Below are 20,617 nucleotides of genomic sequence, written 5' to 3' on the forward strand. Positions count from 1 at the left end.
TGTGCTCCACAGCCAAAAATTGAGGACCTTAAGGAACTTATAGAAGATGAATACTGCCTATTAGAAGGAGAAAGTAACTCATTAATAATCCATGACATATTAATCTACACAAATAAAACAAGTTCACAACCCTCCACAGCGGCCATAAAAATCATCCATGTATCATACAGTACCCCAGTTACTTAAAACAAGAAATTGTCCTTGAGACTTAATCCTTAAAGTCCATAAAGCATTTAAAATTGTTTCACCCCAGCTGTAGAGTGCATGCCACCCCACACTGTGATCAGTACTGTGCCGTTCCCTTGAAACAATTAGGTTAGATACGATTTTACCTTGATTTTCCAAACTGAACAGTTTATTCATCACCAGTGTGGCTTGTAGCACTATATAAAACTTGGTTCATATTCAGTAGAATCTGGGGGCTCCACCTGAAATTCCAGGAGTGGGTTATAGTAGGCACCCTATTTTCATTGACTGTAATAGAGTTTCTACTTCCACTGTAAACAAATGGAGTAAGGGCAGTAGCCCCTCTGTAAATGGGGAGCTGAAGCACAAAGACGACAGATTGGAAAGTTAACTAGCATAAGTTAATTCAAGGAGAAGAAAGAAGGAGGTGATCCAGGTCTAACATAGGTGTCTAATACCATTAAAGATGTGGCAGAGTCTGAGCCATCCATCCAGGACTACCAGGTATGACACAGGACCTACAGGAGACTGGTGGCCTTATGGAGGAGCATCTGGAGGCCAGGCATGATGCTGAAGAGCATGTAAATGGCACTCTGTTCTTAAGCACTTCAGTCTTTTCCCAGAGCTGCAAATTGTGAATTGGATCTGTTGTGAAGCACATCCCCAAACATGCCATCTTTTTTTTGTCTGTAACTATGTGGATATCTTCAGTGTATAGTTTAGTTTATCAAACTATACTTCCTTGGCAGCTTTTCCTGCTACTGCTGAACAACACAGCACAACAAACTGCAGCAAATAAAAAGTGTACATAAGTATTTGTAAACATCAGAAGCCCACTGTAAGGCTTCTTTAAGCTCTTCTGAGTCCCATCATACAGAAACCACGTTAAGATTACTATCATTGCTGCCAAGCATGACTTTGTGCTACTGTTGTACTCCACGTCTGTGCAGGCTCCAGCCATGTCAATGATGATGCTGGTTTCATACTGACCACAGTGAACATCTGCAACATGTTAAGGGATAAACTCTCAACAACAAAATTATCACTGTGGTCCAGATCATCACTAAGTGGTGGAAAACCCCTTGTATCTGTCATATCTTATTAGCGTAACAGCCAAATAAATCAATCAGTTTTATCTGAGGAGTAGGACCCCAGTCCTTCAGGTGGAAGTCAGCGGAGGTTTATAGGAGTGCTTGGGTCTGACTAAAGGAAAGCACATTACAGAGGACTCTTTAAGGTTTACTCCATAATGCTTGATAGAATGGACCTCGGCTTTACTGAAGCCACTGGCAAAATCACTGTTGATTTCAGTGGGGTCAGGTTTTAAAAAATTATGTTTGCAAAATATTTACGGTAAGAAATATCTGGGATAGAAATGTGTTACATATAAAATGAAAAGTACTGTCTCTGCCTATAATCAAGTATGTGGCTTCTATTAACAAGGAATGCCTCATAATCTTGTTTCCATTATAGTTGTGTATGTATTTGTGTGCATATAGATTACTCACATGTATACATGTAGTGTGTAATTGTGTGTGCATCCATGCATGTGTCCTAATATGCTTGTATATTTTCAATCTGCAACTGTCTATTGATTACAGCTATTACAGCAATATTATTATAGATATATAGCCAACTATATAACAGGGCTGCAGGTTTAATTGAAATGAACATGGGAAGAATTTCAAATTGCTAATGAAAATTGCCTTTTTACTACCAGCTATATTCCCACAGTCGTCACAGACTGGAGACATCGCCAGAACTGTGGTGGTTCTGCTTAATGGTGGAGCAAACCCAATTTAACTGGGGTCCATTTCCAAATAACTTCCTCAGACTCATGAAAAAGGGAAGTAAATGACTGACAGATCTTGAGCCCAGAAAATGCCCTTAAATTGACAGATTTCACATATTAGTCTTTTTTGCAACAAAAGAGAACTGTAAGCCATGAAATTATTTCAGCAACAAAATATTATATAGCTCCATCCATGGCTGCTTAAGCATCCATGAACTATTCCATTATAAGATCACCAGGTGGCTATTGCCTTTCTCTCCCATTCAGGCTTTACCAATATTCCCACTCCCATCTGTGATAAACTTAATAGGACCATTCAGCAATGGAGAAAACATGAGAGGTGTTCATCATAGCTGAAGGCTTTCTCAGACAATTATTCCTTAGACGTTTGAGTAAATGAAAAGCTATTTTTGTGATTAGAAAGGATAGAATGTGTTGCAGTTTCTGAGGCCATTTTATTGGCATAGCTTTTGGTATCTGTAACAAATATTTATCCTTTCCTGGGGATGTTGTAAGTAGTTACAGTCACTGAACTAATGCTCTTAATACGTTTCTCTCCACTCTATTTTCCAAGCACGTGGGTACTCTTCTACGAGTGCTCGTTAGGTAAAAAATTACATATATGAGTATGTGTTTTAGATGTTGTCATATGTCTACTGTAGATGAAATATGTATAATTTATGCACTACATAAATGTATAAAAACATAAGTTTTCAAGAGAACTTAGGACAGTTTATGGCTTGTATTCATCAGGTGTAAGTGTATTCATAAGTATCTCTAAGTATACTTATATCCATAAGTAGCAATGCTCTGAAACAACAACAGCAATGGTTCTCAAGTATGTCGGTCTCAGAATAAGGGCTTTTAACCTGTCACTTCACAGCTTTTCATCTCTTTGCATTTTCTATGCTCAAAATAACCAATAATGATGCTGGAGTTGGAATATCTCAGGTAATCGCTCACAATTCAGCCCATAACTACAATTTTTTCTCTCTAGATAATGTGTTTCCTATGTAAGTGCTTTCATTTCTAAGTCAATTTAGCAAAATACTGAAAGTGAGGAATGAAATTTCAAAAAGAGGAGCAGGTAGTTTCCTGTGTTACACATACGCATCTTCTAAAAAATCAGGGTTTTTGTTTCATTTGTGTCTAAGTATAGAGAAATAAAATATGGGCTTCTGCTTCCCATCTTCTCCAGTCACCTTTATGTCCTTATTCTATATTTTAAGTGGTTATAGACAGATGAAGTGTGGGCTTCTGCTTCCCATCTCCTGCAGTTGTCCTTAAAACTTTTTCTACGTTTTAAGTGGTTCCAGAATTGTTTCCTTTGAAGTCGTTTTCAGTTACAGACTCTTCCTCCACACAGCAGGAAATACCATCTTTCTTTGAAAATACATATTTGCCACTGGATCCTGACATATCTGTTCTAGGCAACAGGAAATAGAGACAGCTCTAGCATACTTGTGTTTTAGTGAGCTGTACCTAACTGAATTTAGTGTCACAGCTTCTAGAAAACAGAGGCCCCCAGCCAGAGGCTCAGTCACTGTTGATACACATTGATTATGATAGACACTTAAAAAAGACAAACGATGCACATTTGCAGCTTTTAAGGTGGTAAAGGAAGACACAATCAAGCATGAAAATGTTCAGTTGATTTTATTTCATGTCCTTATTAATTTGCATTTTGCATCACCTAGGGGGTTAGATTATCTAATGAGATCATCTTGTCAGAGTAATTTAGGGTGGTAGGGAAGGTTTGAAGTTATTTCTTGAGGACTTGATTCATTGAAAAAAAAGGGGTTGAATGCAAGAGTAATACATTGTCATGTGTGAGCTAAGCATGTTACTCTGCCTGACTCAAGCAGGGTAACAGTTCTTGTGACAGGTGGAAGGACGGAGTTTTGGAGACTGTACTCATTGTCTGCAGTCTTGGGGGAATCTGTCTGACATCTCTTTCCTTGCAGAAGGTTTGCTGGTTGTTGCTGCTGTAGGGAATGCCTCTCCAACATACTTCGTAATTAGTTTGGTCCCTCATGATTTAGCTATCTGGATCTTCTAAGTTCCTCCAAGGATGCAGGTTCCCTAAGGAGTCAGCAATCATTGTTTTAACGGAACCCATGCTGTCTGTGGGAAAAGGACCATACATTTCTCTTCCACCTTACTTTATGCTAGGTAAATACAGGTTTTAAGATAAAAGAAAACAAAGGTTTTATATATAAAAAAATTTAAAAAGCCATAAGGGATCAGATCAAGACCCATTTAGCCAAAGTGTTATTTGGGGGTCCATAATTTATAAATAAAAGTAATTTGATTTTTTGTTTTGTTTTGATATAACACTGGGGCTATGTATTTCCCCAAATATTTTTGGAAAATAAAATGGAAAGAAAACTAGAACACTTCAATATTTTTGGAGTATTTTATTCAGCAAGAAAACCAAACCCAAACTGTATCAGATGGTGTGGGAATGATTTTTCTCTTTCCTATATCTGTTTAGAAAACAACAAGAATTAGTTATTCACCAAGATGTGCTGAGAATCAGTTGATCTGGTTGCTTTTTTTTCCTCCTTGGTGTAGAAACAGTCTCTTATTATAGTCACTGCTCAGCATATTGACATCCAGCTACTATGTGGAGCCAGAATGGGGTTACTTTTATACAAATAATCAATACAAGTAGCATTGATATTCAGGCAGTGGAACTTTACTGGTAGAAATATTAATGGAAGCACTTGGATCCTGATTCCACAAGGGAGAGGAAATAAGATTTCTTGGTTAGTCTCAGTGCCTGTGGCAAACTATTACAGCTCCAAAATCAAGTTTTGAATTGCTATTGTGAACTGCATATGATAAACTTAGTATAACAAATACAGTAAAGTAAATACCTCTGAAACAAATTTGTTAAAAGAAATCTGAATTTGATTCTTGTTGTTGTTCAGAAGTGGAAGAAGTGATAGGACCTTAAGAGGCATTAAACTTTTCTGAACCTACTGTCTAATAAGGTTTCTTCATTCCACCACATTTTAAACGTGTTGGAAATGGAGAGACAGAGACTGGTTATCCCTCTTCAGCAGATCACAGAAAGCTACCTTGTCTGCTAGTATAATTGCTGTTTCCATAAGCTCTGAAGAAAGGGCATTCATTAGCCCGCAGCTTGAAGCAAAATATTTCTTACTGTCCTTTTTGGAGGATTCATCCTTATTATAAAACAGGCTGTGTCTATTGCTCGTTTTTCTGCTAGCCAGAATACTGTTTACGGACTTTGCAAATGGGAAGTTTATGCTGGTAAGATTTTACTTTTTTATTCAAAATCACAAGCAATAAGAAGTGAGATCCTGTTGTCATAATAATCTGGGTAGAGTCCAGACCTCTGTACCTGACCTTAAGTCAATGTGGCCTTCATACTGATACACAGATCTGAGTAATGGCTTTATAACATTCTTCCATCATTTTACGTCACTAACGGTAAACAGAACAAAGCAATTAAAGGCATGGTTAATTTTGTTCAGTTGCTCCAGTTTCTTCTTACTTTTTAAAAGAGATGCTCACTTTTGAGTGATGATAGAATTACATTTAGCAATACAGCCAGCATCTGCTAAATCAAAGTAATCATTGGCTATGTTCCCTTTTGCGCGTTTGAATGCTAGCAGGGTAGACTCACTGCAAGGAAAGTGTGGATTAGTCATCCAAGAATCCAAAGATATTTTTCTGCATCCCTATCTGTTAATATGTTCTACATTCCCCTTTTCTGTCTGCAGAGCATAATTTATCAGGACTCAAAAATTCCACTAGCAGGGTATTTGAAAACTGTACAAGCAGGGAATAAAATGGAACGGTTCGTTGCTAATGTAGGGGGCCAGTAATTAAGATTTATCTCAATATGGAGACTAAACAGAGACAAGATCATTGATTAAAAAGGCATTGCATTTGCAGAACACTGACTTCCCATTTTGAAAAGACACTCAGATCTTTGTCATAAATTACATGGTTCACAAAAACTACAGGGAAGAGTGTGCTGGGCCCAAGACATTCCCATCCCAGCTGAGTGCCATTTGCTTCCTCTCCTTCTGGCCCCAGGAATCTGCCACTGTTTTCCTTGCAGTGGTCCAGCCCCAGGAGAAATGGGTGAGGGACCCCAGCCTAGCCTGTGCACTCATGGACTTTACCTGTGTACCGATGGTGGTCAAAGCTACTCTTCTGGGAGGTGAGAAATATGAGCCTGAATCCCTTTCTTATGTCCCTGTTTCCACATTTCCTCCACTTACCTTCTTTAAGACTCCTGGAGACCCACAGACATCATGTTGATCAAGGTCTTCAAGCAAATGTTGTGCATCCTAGGGACAGAACAATGCCAACATGCACCTTTGGGTCTTTCCATGGGTGATGCTTTATCTGTGTTTGACTTCTGCATTATTTGTTCTCCAGGGCAGGTATTGTCCTTAATTTTTGTGCCATGTACGTTGTTGGCCATTTAACAAAGATTTAATAAAGAGAAGATACCTCACAGTGTTGTCATGTGTCGAAAAGAATTAGCATCCAAAAGAAACTTTGAGATCCTTTGTTCTACTATGCTCGTCAAAAACAAAATGCAGAAATGGCAACTTTTATTGAATAAGTCTGTTTCTTATGTAGATTTTGAGCGGCCTTATTTTTCACCACTCTTAATTTGTTCATTAGTTCACATTTTCCTTGGCAGTATGGACCTTAGAGTCATGGAGTAACCTGGATTCCATCTGGATCCATGTTTGAATACAGAGGGATACTAGTAAGCAAGCAAGTTGTCCCCCTTTGGTTTTACTGCTTGATGGCATTACCCCATTTCTTTTGCAATGTGAGATTACTCACGAAGTAAAAGTCCTCATGTTATAAACTGATGAATGAAGCAGAGCAGGATTTACATGCGATGGGCCAATAGCATTGGAATGAAGTGAAAGAAAAGAGCAACCCAAAACCTGACCAACAAAATTTGCCCTTCCCCACTGCCTGCCATGGAGTGAATCTGCCTCAGGGAGGTCCTTAATCATGCAAACTCTTTGGTCTGTAGAAACACTCCTGTCCTTCTGAAGTGTGTGCTAAGAATTTAAAAACAGAATGTCAGCTTCTTTCCCTTCTTGTACATGCTGTCCGTGAATGTGGAATGTCAGAGAATCCAGTTGGCAGAAAGCACAATGTATAATTTACTTTTAATCATAGGATTATGTAGATAAAGAGTCTGCTGCCTAACAATGTTATTTCGTTAATCGGCTGTAATCTTAGTAGTATTAATAACTCAAATCTACAACCATTGTGTTACCAGACTCACAAATCAGCATAACAACTGTCTGCAGCGCAGTACAGCTCTGTGCATCACTCTAACTAGGATGCCCTGGAAACTTGTGATGCATAACTTAGTGCTCATCAGTAGACTATTTATGGTGTTTACAACTGGCGTATGTGGAGTTTACTTTATATGTCTCACATCTCCATCTTCTTCTCTTGTAAATGTGTTGCCAAGGTGTCACTGTTCATCAAGGGCGATGGGTTGAACAATAGTTGGAAGCACAGTACAGCTCCTGGAGCTCTCCTGCATAGGCATTGTCTCCACCGATTCAAGTGCTGTCAACAGCATACAAGCATGCTGCTTCTGTCCTTTTTCCATAAGACAAATAGTGTTTTGATTTTAAGGTAGATAGTGCCCAACTGCCTCTTTTCCACAAACTTCTTCCAGAAGCTTTCCTTGTAAATTAAAACATAATTGGCTTTTCTGTGTCACACCTTCAGGTCTACAGCATAGGTTTGTTACTCATGAGGTAGTGTGTTTGTGTGAGGGAGAAATTTTAATGCTAAGCTATGATTAACATCATTCTATGGGATTCCACTTACAGAGTTTTCAGCCTGTAAACAGGACCATTCTCATGACCTCAGGCTCCCATGGATTTCTCTTGATAACACCATCTAATCGGATTTAGAGTTTAATTAAACAGCTGTCACTTTGCTTCCTCATTCTGCTGCAATTTAATGTTGAATTAGTTCCTAAATTAGTCAAGGCTGAATGCTTGCCTTCTTACAGTTGAGAGGTTGGATTAACATAAGGTTTGCTCTTCAGCTAAATTCAAGCAACTAAGGCTCATATTCTGTGTTCTTGCTCTTTGCACAGAGCTCCCACCGACATCGGTGGAAGTTCCCTGACTGAAACAGGGATGGAATAAAATGTGAGATTCCTGCAGAGTCAACTGTAGTGTTACCTAACTTCAAATGACCAAATGTGAGCACACACTTCTCAGCTCTGGCTAGCATACATCAGCTTTATGGATGTTATTTTCCCTTTCTAAAAAAGTACTGATTTTTCTGAAAACCAGTTCTGCTGAGTTTTCTGTGAAGTAGCACAATGAGTGCAGCTGTGAAAGAAAATGTTTAGACAAATACTACTGCTAGTGGACTTTATCCAAATTAACCCTGATGTAACCAAGACCAGAGTATCACAGGAAGTTTATAGTACTCTGAATCATAGCATTGGCTCCAAGCAGGAAAGCTCAGAGACTTCTGTAGAAGTCTCAGGATTTTGATACATCAAATTCTATATAATGGTCTCACTGAACTCAGGTCTCAGTGTGATATAATGTAGTGTCTGACTCCCTGCCTGACTCCGATCTCACCATTTTTCTTTGAAATGCCAGTTAATTATTCTCCTGATCTACTCAAATGTAATAACAAGATTCGTAACTGTGGTAACTTGATACAGGCACACACAGAGGAGTTCCAAACCAGTAGGCTGATAGAACTCACCAATTCTAGCCTGTGGGCTTCTTGATTAAATCTTTTCTTTTTTTTTTTTTTTTTTTCCCAAATCAAGAATGCAGAGAAATGAATGGGAGTACCCCTTTGTCCTAACTAGTTGCACTTGAGTCACAACTTATCAAGTGCTTAGCTATAAAGAGGTGTGAAAGCCACTCAGCCCTCTTACTTTCTTTGTTTATCTGGGGAAGGCAAGGCAGATAAGCAGTAGAAGTTGCTCCTGTTATGAAGATTTCATACCACACTTGCTGTATACATATGCCAGCAGAGACGCTTTTCTTTATCTGTACTTGGTATCAGGTTGTGACCCCAGGGCTTCTTTTCTGAAGTCACTGAACCACGCTGCAGGTTTGTGTAGAGGAGGTACAATTCTGTGTCCCTGATGCAGAGTCTGATGGTTCGGGTCCTTTGCTGGGGTTTTGAGGAAGTAAATGTAGTGCTGATTTGAGCTAGACTAGTACACAAGGTATTGTCTGGGCTGGGAAAGAGGAGATGTTTTGTTAGTGGATGATCAAAATGGTATGTCGGGTGAAGACTTTTACTTGGTTCTGTTTATGAGATCTAGCTTGAAGTCAAAACTTACCAATAAATTTTTGAATTCCTTATGCACACAATTCAATGGTTTGCTTTTTAATATCTCCTTTGATTACAGCCTTATGTCTAACCACCAGAGTCTTCCTGTAAACATTAGAGGAACAAGAAAAAAATGTTCTTTAGTGCTACTGTTTGTTAATTAAACATGTTTAAATAGTAATTATTTCCTTCATATACTGTATTCATTGAAGGGATGCCCTGGTAACAGGAAAGAACCATCCTAATTGGGAATTGCTAGGTAGTTCTTCATACAACAAAAACAACTCTGCAGAGTCAGATGTTGTTGGGATTTGGTCATTGTGTTGCAAAGACAGTTTGAGGCTTCCAAAGAAGTTCAGAGCTCAAATCTCCCTTCTGAGTCAATGAGAATTATACATTTAGTTCTCCATTTCAGCTTTGGAAATGACAACCCTTGCTTTTTTAGAGTTTGTAATACACTTACAGAAACTTCTTTCCAACCTGGATATTGATGCTTACTTATAACTCATCCTCTTTCTGTTTTTTTCAATTTACTTTATACTACTTTCCCCATTTTTTAATTTATTGGGAACAAGTCCAAACATTGCTATCAGGTGCTTTCAGTGTTTTGCCACACAAAATAAATTTGATTTTAAAACTTCAGTTGCTGCCTGCACAGAAAGTAGATTAGTTCTTGGGGGATTTTAAAAATTAAAGAATGTGGAAATGGCCAAGATACTGTGATTTTGAAAAGCGCCTATATTTTAAATGAGTTCTTGGTCTCTCTAAAGGTTTCTTAGTAATCTTGTTTGTATACTCCCAAATTAGCTTGCAAACAGGATAGTATATTGCGTTTAAAAAAACCCATAAAATTCACCACCTATACTAGCTACCGTATTTCCTGTTCTGATGTGAGAATAATTGTTCTCTTAATGTTGCTTGACATATCCTTAAAGAGTCAACTGTTATTTCTGCTTATTAGTGGATAATCAAGAATTTTACAGGAGGTGGCAGAATGCAAGGGAAACAAGTTTGGGTGCTGAATCAGAGCCCCCTTGTCTGTGGTGCATGTTCAGAGTGCTCACTATTGCAGAGCACGCAGACAGAATTCTATTTAAGCTGCTTTTATTTTTATGAATTTCAGTTCAGCTTTTGGGGAGTCTTGGACCATGGATCCTTTCATACGTTATTTAGAGTTTTCTGCCTAACAGCTTGTGCATGGGTGCAGACAATGGGTCAATTCTCTGTTGCATTAAAGCTGTTGGCTTTATTGCAGCAATATAAAGAAAACACAGAGGAGGCAGAAGTTGTGCCATAAGGCTATTCCATATACAGGGATGTAGGACACACATTTTTCTATTTTAGTTCTAAACAAAAAGACAATAGAATCAAGACTTGGTTCTTTGTTTTTGTTTTTTTTTTTTAAATATCACAGTTGAATAGCATAGAGCACTTACAGACTAAGAGAAGTGGCAGATTTGAGAATTGCTTTTAACATAGTGTGTAATATATTAATTTGCTTATACTTCAATATTTCTTAATCTGTGTAATACCGATGAGTTATGACTGCTTTCAGTGGAGATGAGATACGAAGGTTTCCATCTCTGCTCAAAGCTGTAGCTAGGTGGCTACCAATTGCTTCACAATGCTGAGGATTTAATGATTGTAATGGTACAAGCTATGAAGCCATTAGATAATATCTACGATATGTTTCCATCTCCTTTGTGCACATTGTGAATTTGAAATTCCTGAAGTTCATATCAGGCTACAGAGAAGGGATGTAAAATTTCAGTAGCCCTTTATCATGACAAACGATGCCTTTTACAGTTTTGGGGGCAGATGCATCTCTGAAATAATGAATCAAAATAAATTCATTCAGATGCACACTACTTCCTTTAATGAAACCATTAGCAAAGGGCAGAAGATTGAGGTTTCTAATTGCTGATAATGTGCCAGTAGCCAAATTTTCTGTCTTCTCTCCAGAAAGGTCTTGGGAAATTTGAAAAGGTTTTTTAACCTTTGTCATAATGGCTTTATATCAAAGCCACTTAGAATTCAGATACACCAATAATGACCTATTGGAAAGATAGAAACAGAAGTGACAGATTATTACTTCACAATTGGTACATCAGCTCTGCTCTATATCGTGCAGAAAGCAGGAGTATCTGTCACATTTGCCTGTCAGGCTTTTCCATTTTAAAGGTATAGATCATTTTCTTTTATTCAGTGAAGAAGGATCATATTACTTGGGATGGGTGAAGCAGAATGGGGTTATTTAGAAAACAAGATATATAGGTTATTGTGTTATCATTCAATTTTGAAAAAATGGAGGCCACTAAGATACAGGGGTGGAGGGAACCACAAGAGGTCACCTGCTCCGTTTCCTCTTCTACCTGACTCAAAGAACCTATGCTATTTCTGAATGATGTATAACGTGTTCTGCAAAGATCTCTTAGGCTAGACGTTTTCTTCTGCCCCAGACAACCTATTCCATCAATTCGTTATCATTGTTTTTATAATAAAGATTGCCTTAATGTCAAACAAATCTTCCTTGTTGAAGTTTAAGCCCACTACCTCAGGCCCTGTCCATGAACATAGTAAATAATTTATTCTTCCTCATTTTTTGAAAACTTTTATGTATATGGAGACAGTAATCAACCTTCCCCATAATCTTTTCTAGGCTAAACAATCCCAATTCTTTCAGTCATTTGTCACAAATCTTATTTTTCTAGTCTTTAATTTATTCTCCTTGTTCTTTTTTATTTCTTTTCACTTGAGAAGGTTTTTCTTGGCAGTATAGTTCTCAAAATTAGACATAGTCCTTTAGCTGAGGCCTTGCTAGTGCTGAGTAGGAGTACCTCATATCTTACAGGTGATACTCCTCTTCATACAATTTACTGCGGGAGGGTTCTTTGGTTCGTTTGGTCTTGTTTTTTAACCACAACGGCATGCAATTACTGACTTGTGTTCAGTTGTGATCTACTCTAGTCCCCAAATGCTTTTCTAAGAGCAGCTTTTCCTGTTGAATCTTTTCTGTCCTGTATTTATAGGATTAGTTGTGCCTACAGAAATGAAGCAACTTGCATTTAACTCTGTTGCATCCCATTTTTTTAAACCCTATCTGCAATACTGGATATTAATCCTATCCTGTAGTGTTCTCATGGTGCTGTGGTGTAGGCTGAGAGCTGAGCTGCAGCCACGGGTGGTGGTGCAGCAAACATGATTTAGCATCATGCTAGTGGCAGTCTCGCCATCACCCAGGGCAATGCCAGAGCGGACTTTTCCGTCCGCTCGTCTTTTTCTGGTGACATGCAGGGCCGGGAAATCAGCAGCACAGGATCCTCATGTGGGTCAGAGTGCCTTGTGGTTTTGTCTGCTGGGCTTCCCGCTTCTCTTCTCTCCTGTTTTTCTTAACATTTGACTTCATGTTGAGGCCACTGATTACTCAACGCTGCAGGCATGAGCAAAGCGGAGCTGGAGGAAGTTCGAATGACTCCCAGGCAGTTTGTTGCAAGTTAAACCTGGATGATGAATTTACTCTGCTGCTTGTGGCACAAAAGTTTCACCTCATTGCATAATCAGGTCTTTGTTTTTATCTTCTTGGCAGTGGTGCAGAGCTTGTTTCCTTTTTGGTTTGTGTGTGTATGATTTTCCGATTTGTCTTGAACTTCATAAATTACCACTAAATGCAAATATGGGTAAATCAGGGTATGTTTTATATCTGAAACTCGTTCCTATTTATGGGATTTCTCTTCCTCTGAGCCTGTCTCTTTAAATTAGATTTCTCTATCAGTAATACATATCAGTTGCTAAGGAAAAACTGGATCTGAGTAGAATCATTTCAAAGCAGAGCTGTGATAGCCTGAAAAGATGTCCTGTCATTTCCACAAACTCTCTTGCTGCTCCTTTGCCCTGGAGTCCTTAGTTCGAAGTGTTTAACACTGAGTCACAGAAAATAAGGCTTTGAGGGATCGAGGCAAAAGATTAATTTCGAAGGACATACAGCACTTGCAGTAGCCAAATACACAACAGAAAATATGTTGAACCTGCTTTTTTGTGAACCGATGTGGGTTATTCAGTGCTTGTTGCTTTGGAAGACTGCAGACAGAGAGTAGATGGGTTTGTTACTGAGTTTTTTTCACAAATGTTGAGATCTGCTCCTTTGCATCTGTTTCTGGATTTACCAAAATGCCAGTACGTGGAAATAAATACTTTTGGAACAAAGTTTTCAAGTGTGGGTGACAGAAGCTAAGCTCCAAAACCCATGCATTTCACTGCAGCGCTCTGTTGCTCAAAAATGCCAGGTACCCAGCAGAATTTGTGTGGAGGATGGCTCTACCTTTGAAAGACAGGAGTTCTGAGAATGGCTTTAGACTTTCCAGTTATGTTATTTATAAATCTGGCTCTGATTTACTGTGTTGGGTAGCTTTGTTTTCATATATGCCATATTTAGGGTTCTTACTTTTCTAGAACAGTCAACATTCCTTTTTTAACATTTTTTTTTTAATTTGATGGGATTTCTTATGAGAGCTGTAGGAGAACCTGAGAAATAACAAGCTGCAAGATGAAAAGAAAATCTGACCTAGATTTCAAACTCACTAAACTTGAATTGAAAACAGTATCAACAGTATCAGTGCCCCATTTTGCTGCTGTTGACGTCAGTGGCTGCATTCCTCATGACTTTGGTGCTGAGGATTTTGCTGAATATTTTATTCACGTTACAGAATTGGAAGTTGAAAATTTGGAGAATACTTCGAAGTTCTTCCTGCATCGGAATCTTGGGAAGTATGGTGATGCTGAAACAGTTCAGGAGTTAGAAGAGTTGGGTTAGTCAATGGTATATTGAAAGGCCTTTGTATGCCACGACCCAAGTTCAAACTTCAAATTTCCTTGTTATTTCCCTGCAGTTAATAGCATCACTAACTCCTCCTGGATTCCTTACTTTGCTTCATTGGCCATATCAAAGGAAATTAAATAATCTTGAAACAGTTCCAGATACGAAGTTCACAGAGAGGTCCCGTCTTTGCAATGGGCTTAGATTCAAAGAGCAATATTTTTACTTTCGAGGCTCTTGTATCCTGTCCCAAACATCGCCAATCCAATCCAGTTTAGTAAAAACTCTGAACTCATGTTTTGGAAAGTAAATATTGGGTAAAGCCCCTCATACTTAAAAAGTAGAAGCTACCTGTGATGTGTGCCTGCCTGGGCTGAATTTAGCTGCAGTCATATTGCTCGCTATTTAACAGTGTGCAATGCAGCTGATTATTTAGCAGATAAAATACAGTTGGGGTTTTACTACATTTTACCAAGTTGCGCCTATTAGAAGATGAGATTAAATCATTAGCCACTGAGAACTAATACATCTTTCGTGAGTGTAAATCCAGTTGAAGAGCTGATGCCTGCCTTTTGGAAATCTCTTTAGCTGTCTCTGAACAGTGCTGTGCTTTGTTTTGTGTACAGGACACGGAAATCCTGAACACTGCAATTCTCACGGGAAAAACAGTGGCAGTGCCCATCAAAGTGGTCTCCATTGAGGAGAACAGTGCTGTGACAGACATCTCTGAGTCAGTTGAGTGCAAATCCTCTGATGAAGACGTCCTTAAAGTAAGTTCATGCCATGTATTGGTTTCTGAAATTTCATGTCTTTTTATACGCAAAAGGATAATAGCCTGGGAACAACCGCTAAATCCATCCTGCAAATTAATTTTACTACTGTTTCAAAAGCGTAAGGAGGGGATTTTTAAGAAAAGAGAGAGTTAGGTGCAACAGTACAGCCACCACACTGAGTTTCAGGAGAATTTCAATGTTTAATTTTTGTGTCCTAATTTTAAAATGTCTTGGTAATGTCACCTCAAGTCCTCTGTGCACAGAGTTCATTCACTGCAAAACCAGCTCTGCTGTTAGTACTGCCTCTCCAGATGTTTCTTAGCACCTTTCCAGCTGTGATTATCACCTCCACAGCTGCATCAGTGGAATGGATTGGATGAGCATTCCTCAGCAACTGCAATGCAAAGTCATCCTGGTCGACTTCACATTCTGCTGAGAGCTGTTTTGAATTAACAACTTGATTCTGCACAGAAGTGGCTAGAAAGCATTCACATGACCGGTCCATCAATTTAGCACTAGCAGCTTAATGTCGCACAGTAACAAACACCAGTGGGGTGGTATTGTCTTAAGGCAACACAGCTATTTCAGCTGTGAATATGTAGTCAAAGCCCTGAAGGAAATTCACAGTTGTGCAGGGTGTCAGTACAAAGACAATGAATGCTCTCCATGAATCCCGTTGCACTTCCCACACAGGACTTTCATGGTGCATGGTCTTTGAGCAAGGGTGATTTTACCCTTGGTCTATAAGCTCTTTTGAATAGGGATTTTATTATATTATGTGATTTTACAGCATATAGCACAGTGGGCTTTGTGATGATGCTCTTTAGGTGTCTTTAATATGCTATCAGCTCTCTTGGATGTATAGTATACAAATAGTAATGCTGCAGCATTATGTATTACAGTCAGTTCAGTTTGTAGGTTCATGGAGAGCAATAAAACTCCTGTGAACTTTTGCACTATTGAATAATTTGCTGCACTATTGTAGAATTTATGTAGAAGCATTTGTTATACCAGTAACCAAGGAGGTGGGAAAAATAGTCATACTTTGAACTAATGAAGCCATTATAGAAGCCTTTTACAGAAAGCTTTCTGCTTTCAGTGGATCCTTCAGAGCCAAACAAATCTCTCCAGTTTGCTGGAGCTTGAAGTGCTCCCATACATCAGACGCTTTACAGAGTTTTTAATCTCAAAGAATTCCTGTTAACCTTTTTCCTAAGGAAGCCACCTAACTACAAATCAAAGTAAAAGCTGGAATTTAGTTTAGGGGTCATCCTGATTGTAACCTTATTGGAAACCACATTCCTTAGTAAGAAAAAATAGGAGATAGCATTCACAAATTTAAAAAAAAAATTTAGAAAAGGACTACTGTGATCATCCAGATTAGCCATCTCGCTTAAATAGCTTACAAAATTTCACCAAATAAGTCCAGCCCCATGGGGATTTCTTCTTTCCGACAGTGAAAATGACCAGTGTTAAGTTCTTCCATTCAGAGGAAAACTCAGGTCAGGGAAAAAAATATATTTCTGATGGGCATTTGTTATACATCACCAGAAGATGCATAGAAAATGACAGCACAATGATTTCCCAAATAAAAATCCCTCTGCAAAAATGACTTCTGGGTTTTATAGCTTTGGAGCATGTTGATCAAGGAGAAATGAAATTCCCAAATCTTACAAAAAAAGAGTGTTCTTGCAGTAATTGTAGTACAGCCTGGACTATTGTAGTTCTCTAACAATTTGTTTGGAAAGCATGTCTTCTTGAAGCACTATGTCCTTTGATTAGCACATGGGACCCTGCTGTGCTCTTCTCTTATTTTCTACAGAAATAATTTATCTACACTAAAAGGGTTTCTTAAAATGGAGCCCGTTTGCGCTACCGGAACATTTTTAAGTGGCTTCTAGAAGCCTCCCTGTCCAGCCACTTTGAAGTTGAAGTGAAACAAATAACTGGAGGCTAACACACAGTGTGTATTGGAATCAACTAGAGAAATTTTTGAGGTGTAATTTCTTTCTCTTCAGAAATGTTTTGAAATTGTTCAGATGAATAGAGAAACTATCTTCTGTGTATTTAGAAATATATGCAGAATCTCTAGAGGAATGCATCTGTGACCTGAGTGCTAACTGCTATAAAACATACAGCTAGTTAAAAAATAGAGTTCAATGAAATGCTTTGACAAAAAGGTTTTATCATCTCATCATAAAGAAAAAAGGGCTTTTTTTTCATCTAGAATGTTCCAGTTTCCAGGAAATTTCTTTACATGGGGAAATGTAGTTTGGGGTTCAAGTTAAGTTGACATCTTCCTATTGGTTCTGATTTTAAAAAGCACTCAGAAAGCTTCAAATGGGGCACAAAGGCCTTTCATCCTTAATTCATTTTGAAATTCCCCATCAAGCTTTTCTGTTAAATTCTTTGGAAATATCATTTTCCTTTGTAAAATACTGTTTTAGAGACCTTGTTGGGAGTAACCTTTCTGTTTTTTTAAAAAAAAAAAAGTCCAGTCGTCATAAATTGTATCTGCTGGGAAGAGATCATGGTATCTTCAATAAAGAATGCATGCACGTGTTTACAGTTCATGTTCCTGAGCATCCCTGTCATAGCAGAACCAGAACACGTTTACAGGTATGAAAGCCTGTAGATTAAACCACAAACTAAGAAAAAAAAGGAGTTATTGATGAGAGCTATTCAATACTTAGACTATTGTCATCTAGAGGTTCACACAGATATTTTGGTTTGATTTCAGTTGTGTGGAATTTCTGACAACTTTGGATTCAGGCAAACATAACAGCATTAGGCCAGAAGTTGAAGATGATCGGTGCCTATTAGCACTTGGCTTGTAATATTTAGTCACCAAATAAATAAGTGTCCATTTGTATGGTTCATGTAAAGAGCCTAAAGTTGATGTTTCTGCCTAGCAATTTGAAAGGCCATTAGATAAAAGCTTATTTGTATTAATTTTAACAGTGCCTTCAGTTTGGCTGCAATTACATTATTCTCAGTAACAGAGCCCAGTGGAAGTCTAAACGTAAGATATATGTGCAAATAACAGGTAATAGTTTCCCCAGTGATAAGCATGGTCTCGAGGCAGCTCAGCGCACAGTTTGTGTCCTGTCTTAATCTGCTGACTACTACTCCTTTTACTTTCTTTATTGTCTCATAGTTTCAACTCTTTACTTCCAAATTCACAGTTGATTTCATGAACTTTAAAAGCCTTTGAATGCTCTAGTCCTTCACACAGTGGTCCAACCTTTTAAAAGTGGACTCAAAATTTATTATGGCACTAAAAATGAAGCAACAGCCAAATTTTACTTTGCTAAGCTGGAATTTACCAATAGAATCCATATATCTGCATCCATTAATAGTAATTGCAGTTACATGCATAGGCTCCTTTTCATCTCCTGGAAATTCAAGTGGAACGTGGCTGCTTTTGCTGGTGCTTTTGTGCAGTTTGCTCAAGAGCGAATACTGCTTTGGATTCCAGGGTCACCTGGCTGCTAGAACAGATGCAGTTTCATGCTGTGAAGAAGAGCACAGTTTCAGGAGACTTGCAATACCTTGTGACTTTTCCAGTTTGAAAACTCTTGATGATGCTTACGAACTTGAGGATGTTTTTTTCCATGAAAAGAACCTGAGTTCAAAAATCTTCAGTGCTGTGTATTTCAGAAGCTACTGTAAACATTTTCGGTTTGTATTTCATCATTCTTGGACTAGCTTTTACCCCGTTGCTACATGAGGTATTGTTACATGAGGTGTTGTGTTGCTGTATACGTGGTATTGTGTTCTTATTGTATTGCTGTTATTTAAAATTGGTAAATTAAAAGCTGGATACTAGTCTTAGTGTATTAGCCCTGAACCATACTCTAAAGACCTTATTTACTAGTTTCTTTTCATTTTTAAATGGAATTAATAGCTTTGAGATGTATTCAGATCAAAACACGGATTCAGATAATACTAGTCCACACATGCAGCTGCTGTGGTTGTCAATGGAAACGGAAACACAGATCTTACCTTTAAGATGTCCCTCAGTAGTTGTTAATGAACAGTGGGCTCTTGGCTTCATTGGGACTGATGAGTAGAGGATGACATTAACTGCAGGTAAAGGCCACTGCAAGAATGTTAGGAATTTCTGTTAGGAGCTAAAATCCAGGACAGAGTGTCACAGGTGTCCTTCTCTTATCACAGTCACTTGAAACAAAATCCCAGATCAAAGCAACAGTGAACTGTTGGGGGCTGAAAATCTGGTTAGGGGGGTTTATGGTTGAACTCTAGCTTAATAGCTAGAAAAGGCTGGAGCTACTGCTGGTATCAACACTTTCAAAGCAATAGTGATGGGACTTATAAACACCTGTCAAGGTTACAGATCTTGTTTAAAGGCCCAATCCAGTAATCGTTTACACACATGAGTAACTTTACTGTGAATACTGCTGACATCAGGGAACATACTCATATGAAAGAGTCATTCAGGATTCATAAATGTTTCAGAGTTTTTGCCATTTGTGGTGGAAACAGTTTATGAAATGAAATTAATTCTTAGTAGGCCCAAACTCATGTTGAAATGTCTGCTGTCAGTTTGTGAATCTATTCAGATTAAAGGTTAGTCTGGATGCCGTGAAACAAAGGATGCAGGAACGTCTCAGTTTGCCAGTAAGGAAGCTGACAGACAGACATATTCATAAGAGATAAATAAATGGTTGTGTACTAATTGTAATTTAGTTTTCAAATTGTGTATCTGGAACCATATCACAATACCCTATTTACTAAGGAAGAGTCATCAGCACTTCATTATTTAGATGATACTTTGCTATTGTCTTAATATACCCAATCTTACACAAATAGCTGTGCTTCAACCTCTACAGTTTATTAAACTACAAAGAAATTTCACCGCTCTTCCTTGCTTTCCAGTATTTGCAAAACTTGAAATGTGATTTAAAACTCAATACAGAAGCACTGTTTTCACTTTGATAGGCAGAGGAACCACTAGTTAGCAGCCTCCATAGGTATTTTTATTAAAAGTTGAGTTACGCATTTTTCTGCCAGTAGGTTGAATGCAGTTCCAAGCCGAGTGGCTGAGCTACAGGCAGCTATTAAAGAATTGAACTCTTAAGCCTCAATCCTGCACTCATTAAAGTGCTGCACTCATTAAAGCCATCAGGAAAGCTCACCCTGAAGTTTTAATGGTATGGGCACAGTCCCTCAGGCTCCTTAACGTTTCATCATAGTACCATGGCTATTCCAGAAAAAAAAGTCTTAATAAAAATAAGATCTATGGATGCCCTTTCATCATATTGTTTAGGCACCAAACAGAAGGATGCTTACTATGACTTGAATCAGTGACTATGTACTGGGGCAACATGATCACTTGCTCTCTGAGTATAGGGGCTGGATTCCAGACTTTGTAATTCAAAAGCAGGCTTCCACCACTAAGGGAAATCATCCTGCCCTTTGTTTGTATTAGCCCCACCTAGAAAAGTGTGGTTATCCATGCATAAATAAGCCTGATATTCTGTAAGTGAGAGCAGAGGTCGCCGCACTTTGTAAATATCTTGACCTAAATGGGGATCAGCTTCTCCCCACAGCTGGTGGGCTGATGGGGGATAACATCCTGCTGCAGCACCAGCTTCTGCTACCTGATCTACTTACTGTAAGGGCTCAGCTGGTCCCTGGATCCCTTTGAACTTTCCAGACATGCAACCAAGATAGAGCAAAACAGGCGCC

The 20,617-nt window shown here is 38.5% G+C and overlaps 1 protein-coding gene across 3 annotated transcripts in view; it reads left to right on the forward strand.

Annotated features, from left to right (window-relative positions):
- Positions 1-20,617, forward strand: part of TMEM132C (transmembrane protein 132C) — a 224,616-nt gene that overhangs the window by 179,026 nt on the left and 24,973 nt on the right. For 2 of the 3 annotated variants that reach the window (XM_030026281.1, XM_030026282.1), the window contains one exon: positions 14,759-14,902. In XM_030026281.1, coding sequence (XP_029882141.1) covers positions 14,759-14,902 — 144 coding nt within the window. Of the gene's footprint in view, positions 1-6,698; positions 6,738-14,758; positions 14,903-20,617 lie in introns of those variants that run through there. The other variant, XM_030026283.1, reaches the window with a different exon arrangement.

Source organism: Aquila chrysaetos, chromosome 9 (assembly GCF_900496995.4).
Source record: "Aquila chrysaetos chrysaetos chromosome 9, bAquChr1.4, whole genome shotgun sequence".
Classification (NCBI taxonomy): Eukaryota; Metazoa; Chordata; class Aves; order Accipitriformes; family Accipitridae; genus Aquila; species Aquila chrysaetos.